We start from the raw sequence: 15,718 nt of genomic DNA, 5'->3' as shown, positions 1-15,718 counted from the left end.
AGCAATGATGTGGTGTGGTGCCAACTTATTTTCTATCCAACCCAATCTCTCTCTCTCTCTCTCTCTCTCTCTCTCTCTCTCTCTCCTGAGGACCAGTAGGTAAGCCATTACTGACTGCATTTCCATTCCATTCTGTGCAGGGACCTCTGTCTTCCAAGTCACTCTTGTGGAGGCTTGAGATTTCAAAGGATATGATGATGATTGGGTAGAATTTTAAAACCAATATTCTATTGTCATACCTCCCAAAAATAAAGTGAAAAAGTGAAAAGGGTTGTGCAAACATGAAGGACTTATTAATCATTGTTTCAGCAGTAGGGGAGGGAGGAGGACATGCCACCGTTGTGCAGAAAGCCACACCCGCCTTCCTCTTTTACTCGTTAGCTCTGCCACACCCATCATCAAACCACCACCACCAAGGCAACACCGTTGTGCAGAAAGCCACACCCGCCTTCCTCTTTTACTCGTTAGCTCTGCCACACCCATCATCAAACCACCACCACCTGCTGTTGCCTTGGTGGTGGTGCGGTGGGTGAACCGAAGGCCCCTATAAATCCACCACCTCCATCTACCCCTCCTCACCCCACCACCCTCTCTCTCTCTCTCTCTCTGAAGACCAGCCGGCCATGGGTTCCGTCAAGAACGCGGTGCAGCTGACGCCGGAGGAGGATGAGGAGGCGTGCATGTACGCCATGCAGCTCGCGAGCGGCTCCATCCTACCCATGACGCTGAAGGCGGCCATCGAGCTCGACCTCCTCGAGATCCTCACCAAGGCCGGCCCGGGCGCCAGGCTGAGCCCCGGGGACGTGGCGGCGCGGCTGCCCACCAAGAACCCGCATGCGGCCGTCATGGTGGACCGCATGCTCCGCCTTCTGGCCGCCTACAACATCGTCAGCTGCACCGTCGAGGCCGACGCCGAGGGGAGGCCGTCGAGGACGTACGGGGCGGCCCCGGTGTGCAAGTACCTGACCAAGAACGAGGACGGTGTGTCCATGGCCGCTTTAGCTTTGATGAACCAGGACAAGGTCCTCATGGAGAGCTGGTAATCCAGTCTTTAGCTTCGCATCTTACAGTTAGTATGTAGCATGGCGGCGCTACATGAAGTGATCGATTTAGAAGATGTTAAGATAAGAGCTTAAGTAGTCTATGATACCTAATTTAGATCGGTTCATTAGTCTAAAATCTATTATATATCACTATGATCTAACCCGAGATATGCATGATCTGATGGCAGGTACTACTTGAAGGATGCGGTGTTGGACGGTGGCATCCCCTTCAACAGGGCGTACGGCATGACGGCGTTCGAGTACCACGGCACCGACCCCCGCTTCAACGCAGTGTTCAACGACGGCATGAAGAACCACTCCATCATCATCACCAAGAAGCTCCTCGACATCTACCGCGGCTTCGACGACGTCAACCGGCTCGTCGACGTCGGCGGCGGCATCGGCGCCACCCTCTTCATGATCACCTCCAAACACCCTCACATCCACGCCATCAACTTCGACCTCCCCCACGTCATCTCCGAGGCGCCGCCCTTCCCAGGTCTTCCTCCCTTCTGTTTCCCTTTCGTCTCCACGATACCATCCCGTTCTGCTCATATCGTTTGCTGCAGGAGTCGAACACGTCGGCGGAGACATGTTCGCGAGTGTTCCCTCCGGAGATGCAATCTTGATGAAGGTCGGTCAGCTTCCACCTTGATTAAACCCCCTCATTTGATGATTTAGAGTCCAACAAGCTCGGTTAAATGTTAAATTACAAGTCTTGAGAGATAGTAAGTCTGAACTATGGCATGAACTACAGTGGATTCTCCACGACTGGAGCGACGAGCACTGCACGAAGATACTGAAGAGCTGTTGGGAAGCATTGCCGGAGAAGGGGAAGGTGATAGTGGTGGAGTGCGTTCTACCGGTGGTTCCGGAGCCGACTCCCCGAGCTCAGGGCGTCTTCCACGTCGACCTCATCATGCTGGCTCACAACCCGGGTGGGAAAGAGAGGACGGAGGAGGAGTTCCATGGCTTGGCCAAGCAGGCCGGCTTCTCCGGGTTCAAAGCCACCTACATCTTCGCCAACGCTTGGGTGATAGAGTTCACCAAGTAGATTGCACTTCCCATGGCAAGTCACTGAGTCAGTCATATATGCTTCTTGCAGGTTTCCGGCTTGAGCGAGTTCATATATCGTTTTCTTGAGTTCATCGTAGCTTTCAATATTGAAACATGAAAACAACGATGTAAACATAAAAAATATGATTATGTTATTATATGAAAAATTTTAATATCATAAATTGAAATTAAATAATGATAGATCAAATGGTATGATTACGAAGTGTTATTCAAAAATTTTTTATCTAATCCGTAAATGTACCATCATTAAATCTAAAAGAAATAACGATGTCGATTATGATTAAAAAAAGATGAGAAAAGATCTATAATTTTTTAATATATATCTTAACATTATTCGGGATCATACACATTTCAGTAAATACTTGATAGATAATATATATATATATATATATAATTGTGATGCGTGTGTTAAAATAAAAAAATAAATATTTGTTGAGTTTTAATAAAATAATAGTATATAGATATATATAATAAAAAAGAGTTCATAGATCAATAAACAAAACAAAATAATTATATAATGAAACTGAAAATAAGAAAATATTAGGATAAGATTTCTAATAAAAAAAATGAGAAGAAATAAAAGGAAAGGAAATGTTGATACTGACATGCCAACTTGCATCCAAAAATAATAATCTATTGCCTGCACAAAGGTCGATCAGAACGGTAGATTTGTGGTTTGCTTGAAGGAATGGACCATCGAGGCTGCTCCCACTGTGCACTAAACAAAGGAAGGCAATGAGAGATGGTGGGTTCCCAAAGGAGTGCGTGCAGTGCACTCAACCATGTTTGGTTTGAGTGTTTCTCATATTAGTCGAGTCTTTTGCATCCTATCTGTGTTTGCTACTCGAGTGGGTCGGTTTCTTTAATGGCAAGGAGGAGGAACATTTCTTGCCTCCTGTGTTGTGTCGTGTTGGTGCGTCGGAGGTCTCTGTGTTCCGTCTCTAGAAACTCACATGAAGATTCTGTTCTTGGCTGTCTCATTTGACGGTGTATATAAGTAAAGGACATGGGATCATTTATTTTTCTACCACAGTTAACATGTTGGCATGTTAAAAGCCATCTATATCTCTCTCTCTCTCTCTCTCTCTGGATTCCAAAGTGTTAAGATGACTAAGGTTTTATCTCGCAAATCGTGACAACATTAACACATAAAAAGGTTCAAAATATAATATCATATCGATATATCGATCAGTTATTAGTACGATATGTACTGAATTGTATCGAGTTATATCGATCATATCGACATATGATATACTAAGATGTATCGATGTATCATCGTATCGATCCTCTATCGGAGTGATATGTATCATCCGTACCAAATGATATGATACGGTATTGTAAATCTAAAATAGGTTTGTTTTGTTGTATGATGGTGCAATATATCGAAAGTTTATAGGATAAAACAGATAAATCGAAACATAAATATATCACAAAATATCTTAGAGAGTTCAATAATTTAATTGTTTTAAAACCTATTCAAACTTCTCTAAAACTATAATAATATTTTTTACATATTTTATATTAATTTTTATAATTTTTTTTTATAATTTTAGAGTTAATAGATGGTGAAATAAGAGATTTTTTATTCAAGGTACATTAGTGTTGACTCTTATTTTCTGTTATTTGACTTAGTTATAAAGTCATTGGAGAGATGGTGACATTGCTGAGAGGAGATGATGTCGCTAATGAAGCTACAGAGGATGTTGTCGTAGTTGGCTATCGAGAGGACCAAAGGATGTCGTCATAAAAAGAATATGATTACACTAACCGTTGTCACTAAAGAGATGAGAATGTCATCGTCGTTAAAGGAAGAATGTTACCACAGAAAAGGTTAGGATGCTACTACCGTTTATCATCGAAGAGAAGAGGATCACTCATCACCATTGTCTATCATAAGGTTATACCACATCGATGTAATCTTCGCTTAGGCGTCTCCCTTTGGTTTTTGATTCAACCCAAACTCGACTCGATTCGATTCGTTTTGAACGGTCCAACTTAAATCAAGACCTAGATCAAACTAATGTCGTGCTGACACCAGCACGATCAATATAAAAGGGTCACACCCGTTATATGAATATTTCTAAAAATTTAAAGAAAATTGTGTTCTTGATAAATAAAAACAAACAAACAAACATGAAAACATCAACTATCCCAAAACAAAAACAAAAATGTTCGGAGCTCTGCAGTCGCGATGTGTCAGCACGACGCTTTGACTCCTGCTCTGCTGCTCCGTCTTCTCGTTACTTTCACGTTCACGTGAGGATTTGTGGTGGGTCACCGCACCGGCCTCTCCGCCCGTGATCGGGGCGGAGCACGGGCGCGCATGCCGACGAAGCAACGATCACGGGCCTTAATTGTTGCCTCCTGCTGCGTCTTCTGGAATCAGGTAACGTCAACAAACACTGTTTGATGTGTCGCCCTTTCTCTCTCTCTCTCTCTCTTTCGTCTTGATGTTTATCTCGCATGTACTGATTCCTCGGAAGACCATTACAACTCGATGTATCATTACACAAAAAATGCATCACTAAAGCTATGTGATTACAATGAAAATGTTTGATGATATATCTGTATAATATATGAAAAGATTAATTCTTGATGTTATGTTTCGATTTCATCTCATAGATCTCTCCATCTTACATTCTATCCGGTTAAAAGGTCTAAATCGAGATCCAATATCGGTTATCAATGCCACATCGTGTTGAGGTAGATACGTCTCTGATGTGACGCCAATGGACACACCCTATACGCCGAAGGGATATGATGGTGTACGAGAGAAGCCCCTATAAATGGACTCCATTTGCCCGCCCTCCCCCTCGTCTTCGTCGCAAGTCCGGTCGCTGAGGGACATCGACGATGGAGTTGCAAGGGCGCAGCAGCATCTCACTCCCACTGGTATCACCGTTACCGTCTCTGTTCTCTCATGGCCTCCTCCTCCTCCTTCTTCTTCTTGTTTTAGGTTGAACGGAAGCAGAGTATGGACCATTTCCTTCTCCTCTGCTTCTTCTTTGTTATCATTCCCTTCTTCGCCCTTTTCTGATTCTCCAAAAAAAGCTTCATTTTTTACTTCTATGCATCCTTTTTCTTCAAATGTCGATAAAAGAGTGATCTTTTTTGCCAAAGCAAGAGAGCGACTTGACGCATTGCGTTCTTGTCATCCCTTTCTTGAGTTCCTCCTAAAGGAAAAGGAATCATTTTTTTTACCTTCGAGGACAGGGAAAAACCGAAACTTTAACTCGTAGCCTCTGATCTCGGATTGATCCGTTCATCTTATCAATCGATGTTGAAGCATGCAAACGAGAGGATGACGCTGCGGATTGCGTTCTTGCTCCACCTCTTTTCCTGGAGTTCCACCTCAAAGATCGCTTCTTCATCGCAAAAGAACCGTCTTTTACGTGTCGATCCTGCGAGGAACAGTGAAAAGGATCAGAGATTTAGCTCCGTTGTAAATGTTGATTCTTCCCTAACCATTCATCGTCTTTTCGCTGCCAGATTCTAGCGACGTGGCTGCTGGTGGCGGCGGCGTTCATCGGACCGGCGGAATGCATCAGAAGAAAGCGCCAGTTACCCGGTGGCAGCGAGGACGGCAAAGGCGGAGGGGTGGAGCAGTTCAAGTACTCGGCCGCCGCTTGCCGGGCCCACACGGCGTCCCTGTCGGACTTCGGCGGAGTCGGCGACGGCGCCACCTCCAACACGGCGGCGTTCCAGGCTGCGGTTTCGCACCTCAGCCAGTTCGCCTCCGACGGCGGCGGGATGCTCTTCGTCCCCGCCGGTCGGTGGCTCACCGGGCCCTTCAACCTCACCAGCTCCTTCACCCTCTTCCTCCACCGCGATGCCGTCATCCTCGCCACCCAGGTAATCTCCCCGCCCACTCCTCCTCCTCATAATTGATACATAGCAGAGATGTGATGACATATACCTTTGTATGGTAAAACATCGTCAGCCTTTATCGTTGACGCACGGAGTCAAACTGCAGAAAGTATCTGCAAGCAGGCAAGACTAACACATTTAGTTTGGATATATGCTGCAACAGGATATAAAAGAATGGCCGATCATTGATCCCTTGCCCTCCTACGGGAGAGGAAGGGATGGGCCTGGTGGAAGATACAGCAGTCTTATCGGTGGATCAAACCTCACCGATGTGATCATCACAGGTACCTGTTTGCAGCTTCTTCCCTTTCCGTGAAGTAAGTCACTGTTCTGAGACTGAGATTTCATTTCATGTCAGGGGACAATGGAACGATCGATGGGCAGGGCGCCTCGTGGTGGTCGCAGTTCCACAGCAACAAGCTCAAGTACACTCGAGGATACCTCATCGAGCTGATGCACTCCGACCAGATCTTCATCTCCAACCTCACCTTGCTCAATTCCCCTGCATGGAACATCCATCCGGTCTACAGCAGGTCTACTTCCATTTCTTGTACTCGAGTCTTCCGTCGTTCTCTGTTTCCTCACCGCATCGGTTGGGTTGTGCAGTAACATCGTCGTTTCCGGGATCACCATTCTTGCACCGGTTCATTCCCCCAACACCGACGGAATCAACCCAGGTGCTCATGCTGTTCCGTGTAGTGTGTGATTAGGGATACATGAGTTGCTCAGGTTCTTCTTCTTGATCTGACAGACTCCTGCTACAACGTCCGGATCGAGGACTGCTACATAGTGTCCGGCGACGACTGCGTGGCGATCAAGAGCGGGTGGGACGAGTACGGCATCTCCTACGGGATGCCGAGCCAGCACATCGTCATCAGAAGGCTCACCTGCGTGTCGCCGACCAGCGCCGTGATCGCCCTAGGGAGCGAGATGTCCGGCGGGATCCGAGACGTGAGGGCGGAGGACATCACCGCGCTGAACTCGGAGTCGGGCATCCGGATCAAGACGGCGGTGGGCAGAGGCGCCTACGTGAAGGACGTCTTCGTGCGGAGGATGAATCTGAACACCATGAAGTGGGTCTTCTGGATGACGGGGAGCTACAAGTCGCACCCCGACGACAAGTACGACCCCAACGCCATCCCGGTGGTGGACGGGATCAGCTACAGCGAGGTGGTGGCTTACAACGTCACCATGGCGGCGAGGCTGGAGGGCATCCCCAGCGCACCCTTCACCGGCATCTGCGTCTCCAACGTCACGGTTCAGCTGGCGAAGTCGATGAAGACGCCATGGTACTGCGCTGATGTCGCAGGGGTTTCGAGCGGTGTGACTCCGGCAGCTTGTGCTTCGCTCGCAGATCAGGGGGCGGTCGCTGCGCCATGCCCGTTCCCTACTGATGCTTCGCCCATGGATGGCTTCCAACTCCAACAGTGCACTTATATAAAGTCCTACGATGCTTGACCCTGTAAGTATAGCTTCTCGTGTGTAAGTCATCAGCACCTGTACGACTGCAGTGGATCTTTACTATGAGTGAAGACTTTACACAATTCTACCATGCTTGGAGTCATCGCTACAGGACAGTAACAGGCTTCGAACAAAGGTAACATTAGAGTTTGCCGACCAACCAAAACAATTGAAGAGTTTAAGAAGAATGACCGAGATCATACCTTTATGGACGAAATCTGTATCGCGCCTCTATTATACATCTCACGCTGTTGATTCAGCCTTGTCTACTGCATCACTTCACCTATTTCTCATTTGGAAGATACAAATGAAAACCAATCCAATTATGACGAAAGCATAAAAATCTTTTAGGCTATTGCAAACAATGGAAAAAAGGCAGATGCTAAACCGACCTAAATCAAAATTTTATTAGAAATTCTGCTAGTCACGAAATAAGCAATTCAAGTACTGCAGAAGTACAAACACTTTGTAAATTACTGTATACGAAACAATTTTTCAATCACAGGCCACTGATCCATCCACATATTTAGAAGGAGCTTTTTGGAACAAAATTGCACATAAATCCATCAACAATCAATGATCCCTGCATGTAATCATGTTAACTTAATTCTAACATATTTTCCATTTAAATCCTACAGACTCAAAAACTTACATATATGTCACTGCAATTGATTTCATTACCTATCATAAGAAAGGTCCAGATTATGATAATACCATTTAAAACATGTTACGAACAAACTAATACTAAAAATCAATTATCCTTACCTTTTACTAAAATCTATAATGACAAATATACTGAATGTGTAAGCTTCTAGAATCATTAGATAACACTTGTAACCAACAATTTGGGTAACACATGTAATCAACTACTTGTAGGCTACTAGTATCATATAATAACACACTTGTAATTGTAATCAACTACTCCCAAGGAATTATCTGATGCAGATAGATATCAAATATATCTGATAATTGGGAATGAAGGTACAATAACCCATAAGATGGTTAACAGTGAGGCAAATATTTAAACATATAAAAAGATACACAATCCATTAGGAACCATATTAAACACAAATGACAATAATCAAACTACAACTTCAACATTGACCTAATAATGCCAATCTGAAATTGCTTAAACTTCAAACGAGTATGGGACTGGTGTCTCTGAACCAAAATTGCGGTGCGTCCATCCAAACTTCTAACCTGGGAGATCCTTAACATGTTACAAGATAAAAATGTAAAACAATATTAACATAGAGTCACACTAAAGACAAATTGCAAGTTCTGGTGTTTGGATGGACATCCTAAACTAACTGCTATATACATCATATCTTGTTACCAGACAGTGAGGAAGATTACCTGGAAAGCATGGAGGAACATGTTTCAGCATAATACAGGATAAGATGCACAAAATGGCTTTTTTGCTTCGTCCTTGTGCGTTCTTGGCTTTTCACCCTCAGTGAGCATTCTCATCATTGTATCTACCATTGAAATTATAACACCTTCCAAAAGATCATTTTTACTGAGTCGAACCAGATTACGAAATATTTATAATACAGAGAGAAGCCTGCCATGCCTTAAGCCCTTAAAAGTCCCACCCTTCTCCATATTAAATTGTTGAAGATGGAGGTACTCTTGGACTCATAACAGTTCCACGTCCAGTTATGCTTTTCAAGACTGCAACCAGACACCCCCTGGTTTCTCCGACATTCAGCTGTATGAACCTATCCAGAAGCAAAGCACAAATCAAATCCAGCTTAAATTTTCTATGAATCAACCTCAGCACCCATCTGAAAGCAAGGGTGTAGTAGTTAATGACAAGCATCAATTCATTTAGAGAAAATTGGAGCTCAACATCAACAATTTCAAGATGGTAAACACATTGTCCAAAACTTATCCATCTAGTAGAAGAGATACTCTCCAGTAAAATCTCCTAACCAAAAGGTTGTACAACAAATTACAAGAACATGTCTAGCTGGAAGTCTGAATCTACATTACAGTATGGTGATTCTTTCCAAGTGCTTAAATATGTAGAATAATGGAATTAGGTTCTAGCAGCACTAAGAATGTTAATTGCCCGTAAAATTATGCATTCCTTGCCATGCTAGCCGGTTCGATCGTTGTGCCACTGGAAAAGAAAATTAAAAAATGATGGTAAACAGAAGTGTCAACACAAAAAAGAAACAAATAAAATACTTACCCAGCATAGCTTTTCCTTCTTGGGTGCAACAAGCAATGACAAGGCTTGGAAAGAAGTAACGAAGCCCACCCAGAAATAATTGGGTGGGATGTCCCTTCTCCTCTTTACGTGGCCAGGCCCAACGAGGAGCAGAAAGGAGCAATGAAATGAATCTCCGTGTAGTGTTGGGGGCTTATGGCCTCAAAATATCAAAACTTGTTGAAGCTTAATCAAAACTTGTAATAAAGCACCGAAGGCAATTTATAGACTTGGACTGGTTAGCGGTCCAATTAGAGCAAAAGCTGCCTGATTCAAGCCAAAAAAATTGGGTCAATTTAGAATTCACAAAGCCTTCATGCATAACAGAGGTGCGATCCTAGATTCATGAATCACTCCCTTGTTGGAACTGTATGTATGTTTGAAACATTGAAACCTTAAAATGTATATAAATGATGACTACTATAAGAAAACAATATGTCAGATTATGCTGTTGCCATGAATAAATCTAGTGCATAATTTGCCGTGAACTAAATCTAGTGCATAATCCTTTTATCAATGTACACAAGACATGCATGGATATGACAAAACATCCAAAAAGGAAGAAATTACTATGAAACACACCATTTCTGAAATCTCAATTCACACAATAAAGTTTATACAATTGATTGTAAAATGTCCTAGACAAGAAGCATTCCACAATAAACAAGAGTAGAATCTGCAAACAATGAGAGAAAATATAGAACTACAAAAGAAAAAAAATCCCCTTCCGGAAAACAATTAAACATGAAATTGAGATAACGACCACTTAAGCACAGCTCGACAACCAACTAATCCCTTCAATCATAGAAACTCATCATTTAGTGTTCTTTTCCATTTGTGCTGGTTTAAGTAAACCAGAAAATGATCATTTACCCAGTTTATATTTTCTTGTAGTACAATAATGCAATTAACTACAATCCCATGTACTTGTTGAATCTAATTCCATAACTCCACCCAACAATGCTCCGATCATTCGACATTGAAGAAAAAGCAAATGAAACTTGTTCCTAACTATGACACACGTCTAGTACTAGAAAAAATGGCAGAAATAAAGAATTCAGAAGGCAAAAGTAACAGGTATGATCACTACAAACTTATGCAAATTGTTGGGAAGTATTATCAAATGTCCAAGGTGAATTACATCATACTAACTAACAAAATTTTTTTGGAAAATGACACAAGAGGTTGTGCAATTATATTGTTATTATCACAACAGCAACAACAACAAATCATAATGTACACTAATACCATTTGACAGAAAAAAAGGAGATAACAAGTCTTTCGCCAACACTTGCTATTAGTATCAAGGAAGTCCATTTCACCTGGACTGGTACAAAACGAGTGGCATGTACCGGTCCGGTCCAACTCAACATAAAACAAATAAAAAGAAAAACACCAATTGGGGCTCGTGAACACGAGCCCTCTTCTCATGGGGCATGTGGAACTGATGCCACCGTTGCTGCTGTTCGATGTTGCTGCTCATACCATTTGCCACCACCACCTACCTCCTGGTACACTCCCTCCTCTTCTTCCTCCTCTTACACCGCTTCCTCTTCTTCCTTCTCTCTCCTCCACCACTTCCACTTCTTCCTTCCTCCACCTCCTCCACCACCTCATCTTCTTCCTTCCTCTTCCTTTTTCTTCCTCCTTCCTCCTCCTCCACTGTGCCTTCCTCTTCTCCTTCATCTTTGAAACACTGGTAAATATCGGTGTACTATGTTGGTACACTAGTACCGACCAGTACTGGACATACTGGTCTGGCCAGTGACTGGTATGGGTCCGGTACATGATATGGCATTCCTTGATTAGTATCAAGAAATTATAACTTCTTTACAAAAAACTTATGTCGTGAAATCCTGTTTCTCACCTTCGGTGTCCAGATGAAGAGTTTCAGGCGTAAGAACTTTCTTGATTTGGAAACGCCATAAGACTTTGGATTAGCACTTTTAGCACTCCTATATGTTGTAAAACCATTTTAGCATAAAAATCCAATGTCAGGTGGCAATAGAATCTCTCGTATGAAAGCAAATGCACAAACAAGAACAGAGACATTCACATGCATACTCAGTGACTTGAGCTCTCTAGGCACAGAACAGTTACATAGGCCAGCTCCTCGATGGACTATATACCCAAAATCACTCTGAATGCTGGGCCACTAATGAACATATTCTCTTCAGTTGTCCCAAGAAACAATAAAGCAAGTGATGATGAAATGTTCCAACGAAATCAATAAAATCAATATTTAAGATGCCATCAGAACATCAGATCAGCAACCCCAGACTTCTAGTTCAAGGAGCAGCAACACCTACCAAGAAGAAGCAAAGGTTAAAGCGGTCTTTGTTGACAGTTACATCAGCAGATCTCCATATCAGAGCTGATTCATGAGAAAAATGCATATAGCGTAGCAAGGCCTCATTTCATAACAAGAAAAGAGGATTTCATTCAGAGTTAGATCACTATGCAGAAATTATATTAATACTGATATATAACATACCTTGGAAACTAAAAAAGATCCATATGTAGGTGATTCACTTGTCAACAAAATGACCAGCCTAATCAAAGAATAAGAGTCAGGCCAAAATAATACTAGACCCAATAGACATCAATAATAAAGCTGGAAGTACCAATACCATTCAAGGAATCAAAAAATCCTCGTGATAGAATTTTACTCCACGCAATCAATATTTGAAATGATCTTTTGAAGTAGCCTGAATTTTCCGGTTGAACTTGGAACAGAATTACCAGAAAAGTGGGGTAACTCATTTTCCAGCACAGAGTAAGCATCAGCAAAAGCCTGTCCATATCAATGTCATGATGGTTTGACATAACAAAAACTTAAATACATCCATGGAATAAGATGTAGACAATCATTATCAAAATGCAATACATAAAGCTGGCTGTGAAGCTTATATGGTTCGGTAATATGTGCAATGCAGCAAAGTGAATAGCAGTGATAATGCACAAATGCAAGTTGCATGTGCTGCATAGGCCACATGTTCATAATTTGTGGTAGCATATGATGCTTCCTTTACACCAAGGATTTTAATTTCGGGCGGTACCGTTGATCTAGCCTCGTATCAGATGATACAGGGCTGTATCAAGCGGCAACGGTCGATATTTCGACCGTTACCACCCGAAACAGGTCGGTAACGGTCGATTTCGATCGTCGCTGCCCGCTACCGACCGGTATCAGCCTGGCTGCAGCAAGGGAAAAATAAGCATCAAGGGAGAAGAGGGAGAATCGGGAGAACCTCAACGCTTCCTGATCCAGCGCCACCCTCCCTCAACGATCCCGATCCAGGAGGTAACAGAGAGGCGACGGCTCAGCTTCTTCGCCGAAGGCCGGAGATGTCTGCGACCTTCGACGTCTTCGCCGAATGCCGCAGATGAGGAGAAGACCGCGTTCTTCTCCTCGTGCGAAGACGTATGCAACCTTCGACGTCTTCACCGAATGCCGCAGATGAGGAGAAGACCGCGTTCTTCTCCTCGTCTGACGCGACGAGAAGAAAAGGAGGCAACGTCGCCGAGGCAACATATGCCTCCTTTTTTTCTCTTTTCTTATATTATTTTTTATATTTTATATATTAATTTTTTATTTTTATATTATATGTATATATATACCGAGTGGTACACCCTGGCGTACCACTCGGTACGCCCATATCGTATCGTACCAAGCAAAGCTCGGCATGTCGGTACGATATGAAACTAAGAACCTTGCTTTACACCTTTTTATTCTTGTTAATAAGTAATCTTTTTAAGCTGAACTATACAACATTAGTTATTACTTCTCAAAATCCTGAAGAAGTTACTACTTCCCACTTGCTTCACAATATAACAAAATGAATATAAATGTTATTGATCAGTGTACTCTCTACAAGCATGATTTATTGTTACCATCTCTGTAATCTGCCACAATTTTATATTTTTCCTAGATATGAAGATCATGGGTATTTATATATGGACCACATAAACTACTGCATATAGTATATGTACCATACTATATAATCTAATAAATTTGCTCATACACATATGCCAATAAATTTACAAACATGAACACATATATGCACCATCATTATTGTAATGATCATAACCATCTAAGCTTTTTTCTATAAAAATAAGACCATTTAAGAGTACTAGAACACCAGGATCTCATTAAGTTGCTGAGCAAATATTGATAGCTGACAATCGGAGTCATATCAACTTCTCAACAATTGGTAGACATTGAATATAAACCTAGAATTTAAGTTTCGGGTACAGACCCATAACTGTTTGTACTCAGACTGGTACAATACCATTTACTGACGGCACACCGGACAGTACCATTCAGAGGAAAAGGAGGAGGAGGAAGGGGGAATCCGATGGGTCCAAAATGAATGACGTCTTTTTTGACAGTAAGACCAAAGGAACAGGGTCCTCCACCCCTCACAATGTCATCAAGCTAAAGTCCTAAATCACAGTGATGAAGTGCACACCTTGCAAAAGCCCTGAAGTCATTGAATCAATCAGTGACTAGAACAGTTTCAACCAATTATGATCTAGACCAGCTGAAATAAAGTAGTTCTATACACTTTCAGCAGTTAATGCCAAGTACAATGCAGTTCATAAACAGTCATCACTCAGACCAGCACATACTGATCATATCACACAATCATGTGGCACAGATTTTTAAATCCTTGATATAACTACTGTGGCCAGGGAACTAAAAAGTGTCAGCAGACAGAATAGCAACCTCTATCCACATTATTTTCAAACATAAATATCTTCATGTGAGCCTTGGAAGACAGATGACAAAATTTGTATTTTCAAGACTATTTTTCAATATCTCCAAATGGAAACCAACAGCAACCACGAACCTGTACTTAAGCCAGGCTAAATACAGGTTTACATGTGTGATTGGCTAGTAAATTGGAGATCATTCACATTCTTTTGGATGAAATCGGAACTTAAGATGTAAGCCCTTGTCCTCCTACCTTATCATTTTGTTCTCTTTTTTCCCTCTCTAATTCTCCTATCATTTCTCTTCTATCAGTATCTGTCAAATGAATCCACAAGCAGGCTATCATCCAATTCAATCCAAAAAAGTTCCCCATTTGTTTAGTTTTACCCAATCACTGTTAGTGTACACCTTGCAACAAAGTTAGATCAGAGTGGATGATCTAGTGGACAAACTTTCAGTGATTAGCGACACAAAGATCAATGAACAACTCAATCGATATGAAGGAAGCATTAATTTTCAAATTACCAATGCATGCCATCCACAGAATACTCAAACTACCCGTACTGAAGCATGTCAGATGAAATACTGAAGCACTTAAATTAACATATTTATTTTCCTAAAAGCAGTATATAGACAAACTAGAGATCTAAAAATCATAACCATGCAGAAGAGCAGGAATCTATAAGAACCAGTTAACTACGGCAAAGTCAACAAAAGCATGTTCCAATGAGCCCAACCAATAGAATTGATCAAAGGTGGTCACAAGCATTCCAGCGATTGGGTTGATAGGAGATACTCATGAATGTTTCCATGGTCAAGGAGCTGATGAGTAAGATAGCCGAACACAATAGATGACTTAAATCTTGACACTGTGATTTTACCATAAGACCATCAAGTTGTCACAGAAAATGATCAATAAAGCTAAGAGCAGTTAATCAAAGTTCTGACGAAGAGGAAACTTGTTTTGGGTCCATCTCACCAACTATGAGGAAGTAGGCAATAGGGGAATATTATAGCATATCAAGGACATGACAGGATACAGCAAAAGGAACTAATAGTCTGGCCAGGTAAGATTTAGGATCAGATGAATCAAACTTCAAGGTTTTTCTAAACTGAATTGATTTCTCTTTCCACTTTCTAGCCAACATCATAAAACTAAGAAACCAAGGCTATTCATACTAACTTTAGTTGGTCTTTCCTATTTGTAAAGATTTTCATGTAAATTGTGATGTTCCCTTTTTGTCACACTTCTTGAAGTCTTAAAACTGTTCCAAAAAGTATTTTATTGTGCACAATTAGTGATTACAATTTAATATAATCAAAACTCCTCAAGTCATG

At 42.1% G+C, this 15,718-nt stretch overlaps 3 protein-coding genes across 13 annotated transcripts in view; 2 read left to right on the top strand and 1 right to left on the bottom strand.

The window, feature by feature from the left end:
• Positions 1-430: 430 nt before the first annotated feature.
• Positions 431-2,300, top strand: LOC103978658 (flavone O-methyltransferase 1). Its single transcript, XM_009394522.3, has 4 exons — positions 431-1,039; positions 1,232-1,542; positions 1,613-1,677; positions 1,801-2,300. Exons 1-4 carry the CDS (start codon positions 624-626, stop codon positions 2,095-2,097), a joined length of 1,089 nt encoding a protein of 362 aa, XP_009392797.2. The 5' UTR covers positions 431-623; the 3' UTR covers positions 2,098-2,300.
• A 1,907-nt stretch (positions 2,301-4,207) lies between these two features.
• LOC135632804 (uncharacterized) overlaps positions 4,208-15,718 on the bottom strand; it is a 29,529-nt gene continuing 18,018 nt past the window's right edge. For 2 of the 11 annotated variants that reach the window (XM_065141590.1, XM_065141650.1), the window contains 6 exons: positions 12,294-12,457; positions 12,158-12,215; positions 11,531-11,968; positions 9,646-9,930; positions 8,805-9,169; positions 8,389-8,648 (listed from right to left, as the gene is read on the bottom strand). In XM_065141590.1, the coding sequence (XP_064997662.1) occupies positions 12,329-12,457 (129 nt within the window). In that variant the 3' untranslated portion in view covers positions 8,389-8,648; positions 8,805-9,169; positions 9,646-9,930; ... (1 more) ...; positions 12,158-12,215; positions 12,294-12,328. Of the gene's footprint in view, positions 6,101-6,275; positions 7,448-7,651; positions 7,732-8,388; positions 8,659-8,804; positions 9,170-9,295; positions 9,574-9,645; positions 9,931-11,530; positions 11,969-12,157; positions 12,216-12,293; positions 12,458-13,922; positions 14,148-15,718 lie in introns of those variants that run through there. The other 9 variants (XM_065141602.1, XM_065141614.1, XM_065141599.1 and 6 more) reach the window with 9 other exon arrangements.
• On the top strand, positions 4,873-7,539 carry LOC135632852 (probable polygalacturonase). The gene is made up of 6 exons (XM_065141686.1): positions 4,873-5,012; positions 5,610-5,972; positions 6,151-6,271; positions 6,346-6,520; positions 6,594-6,664; positions 6,739-7,539. The coding sequence occupies exons 1-6, from the start codon at positions 4,974-4,976 to the stop codon at positions 7,443-7,445; spliced, it is 1,476 nt and encodes a 491-aa protein (XP_064997758.1). The 5' UTR covers positions 4,873-4,973; the 3' UTR covers positions 7,446-7,539.

Source organism: Musa acuminata, chromosome BXJ1-3 (genome assembly GCF_036884655.1).
Source record: "Musa acuminata AAA Group cultivar baxijiao chromosome BXJ1-3, Cavendish_Baxijiao_AAA, whole genome shotgun sequence".
Lineage (NCBI taxonomy): Eukaryota > Viridiplantae > Streptophyta > Magnoliopsida > Zingiberales > Musaceae > Musa > Musa acuminata.
This window is presented reverse-complemented; position numbering and strand designations above follow the sequence as displayed.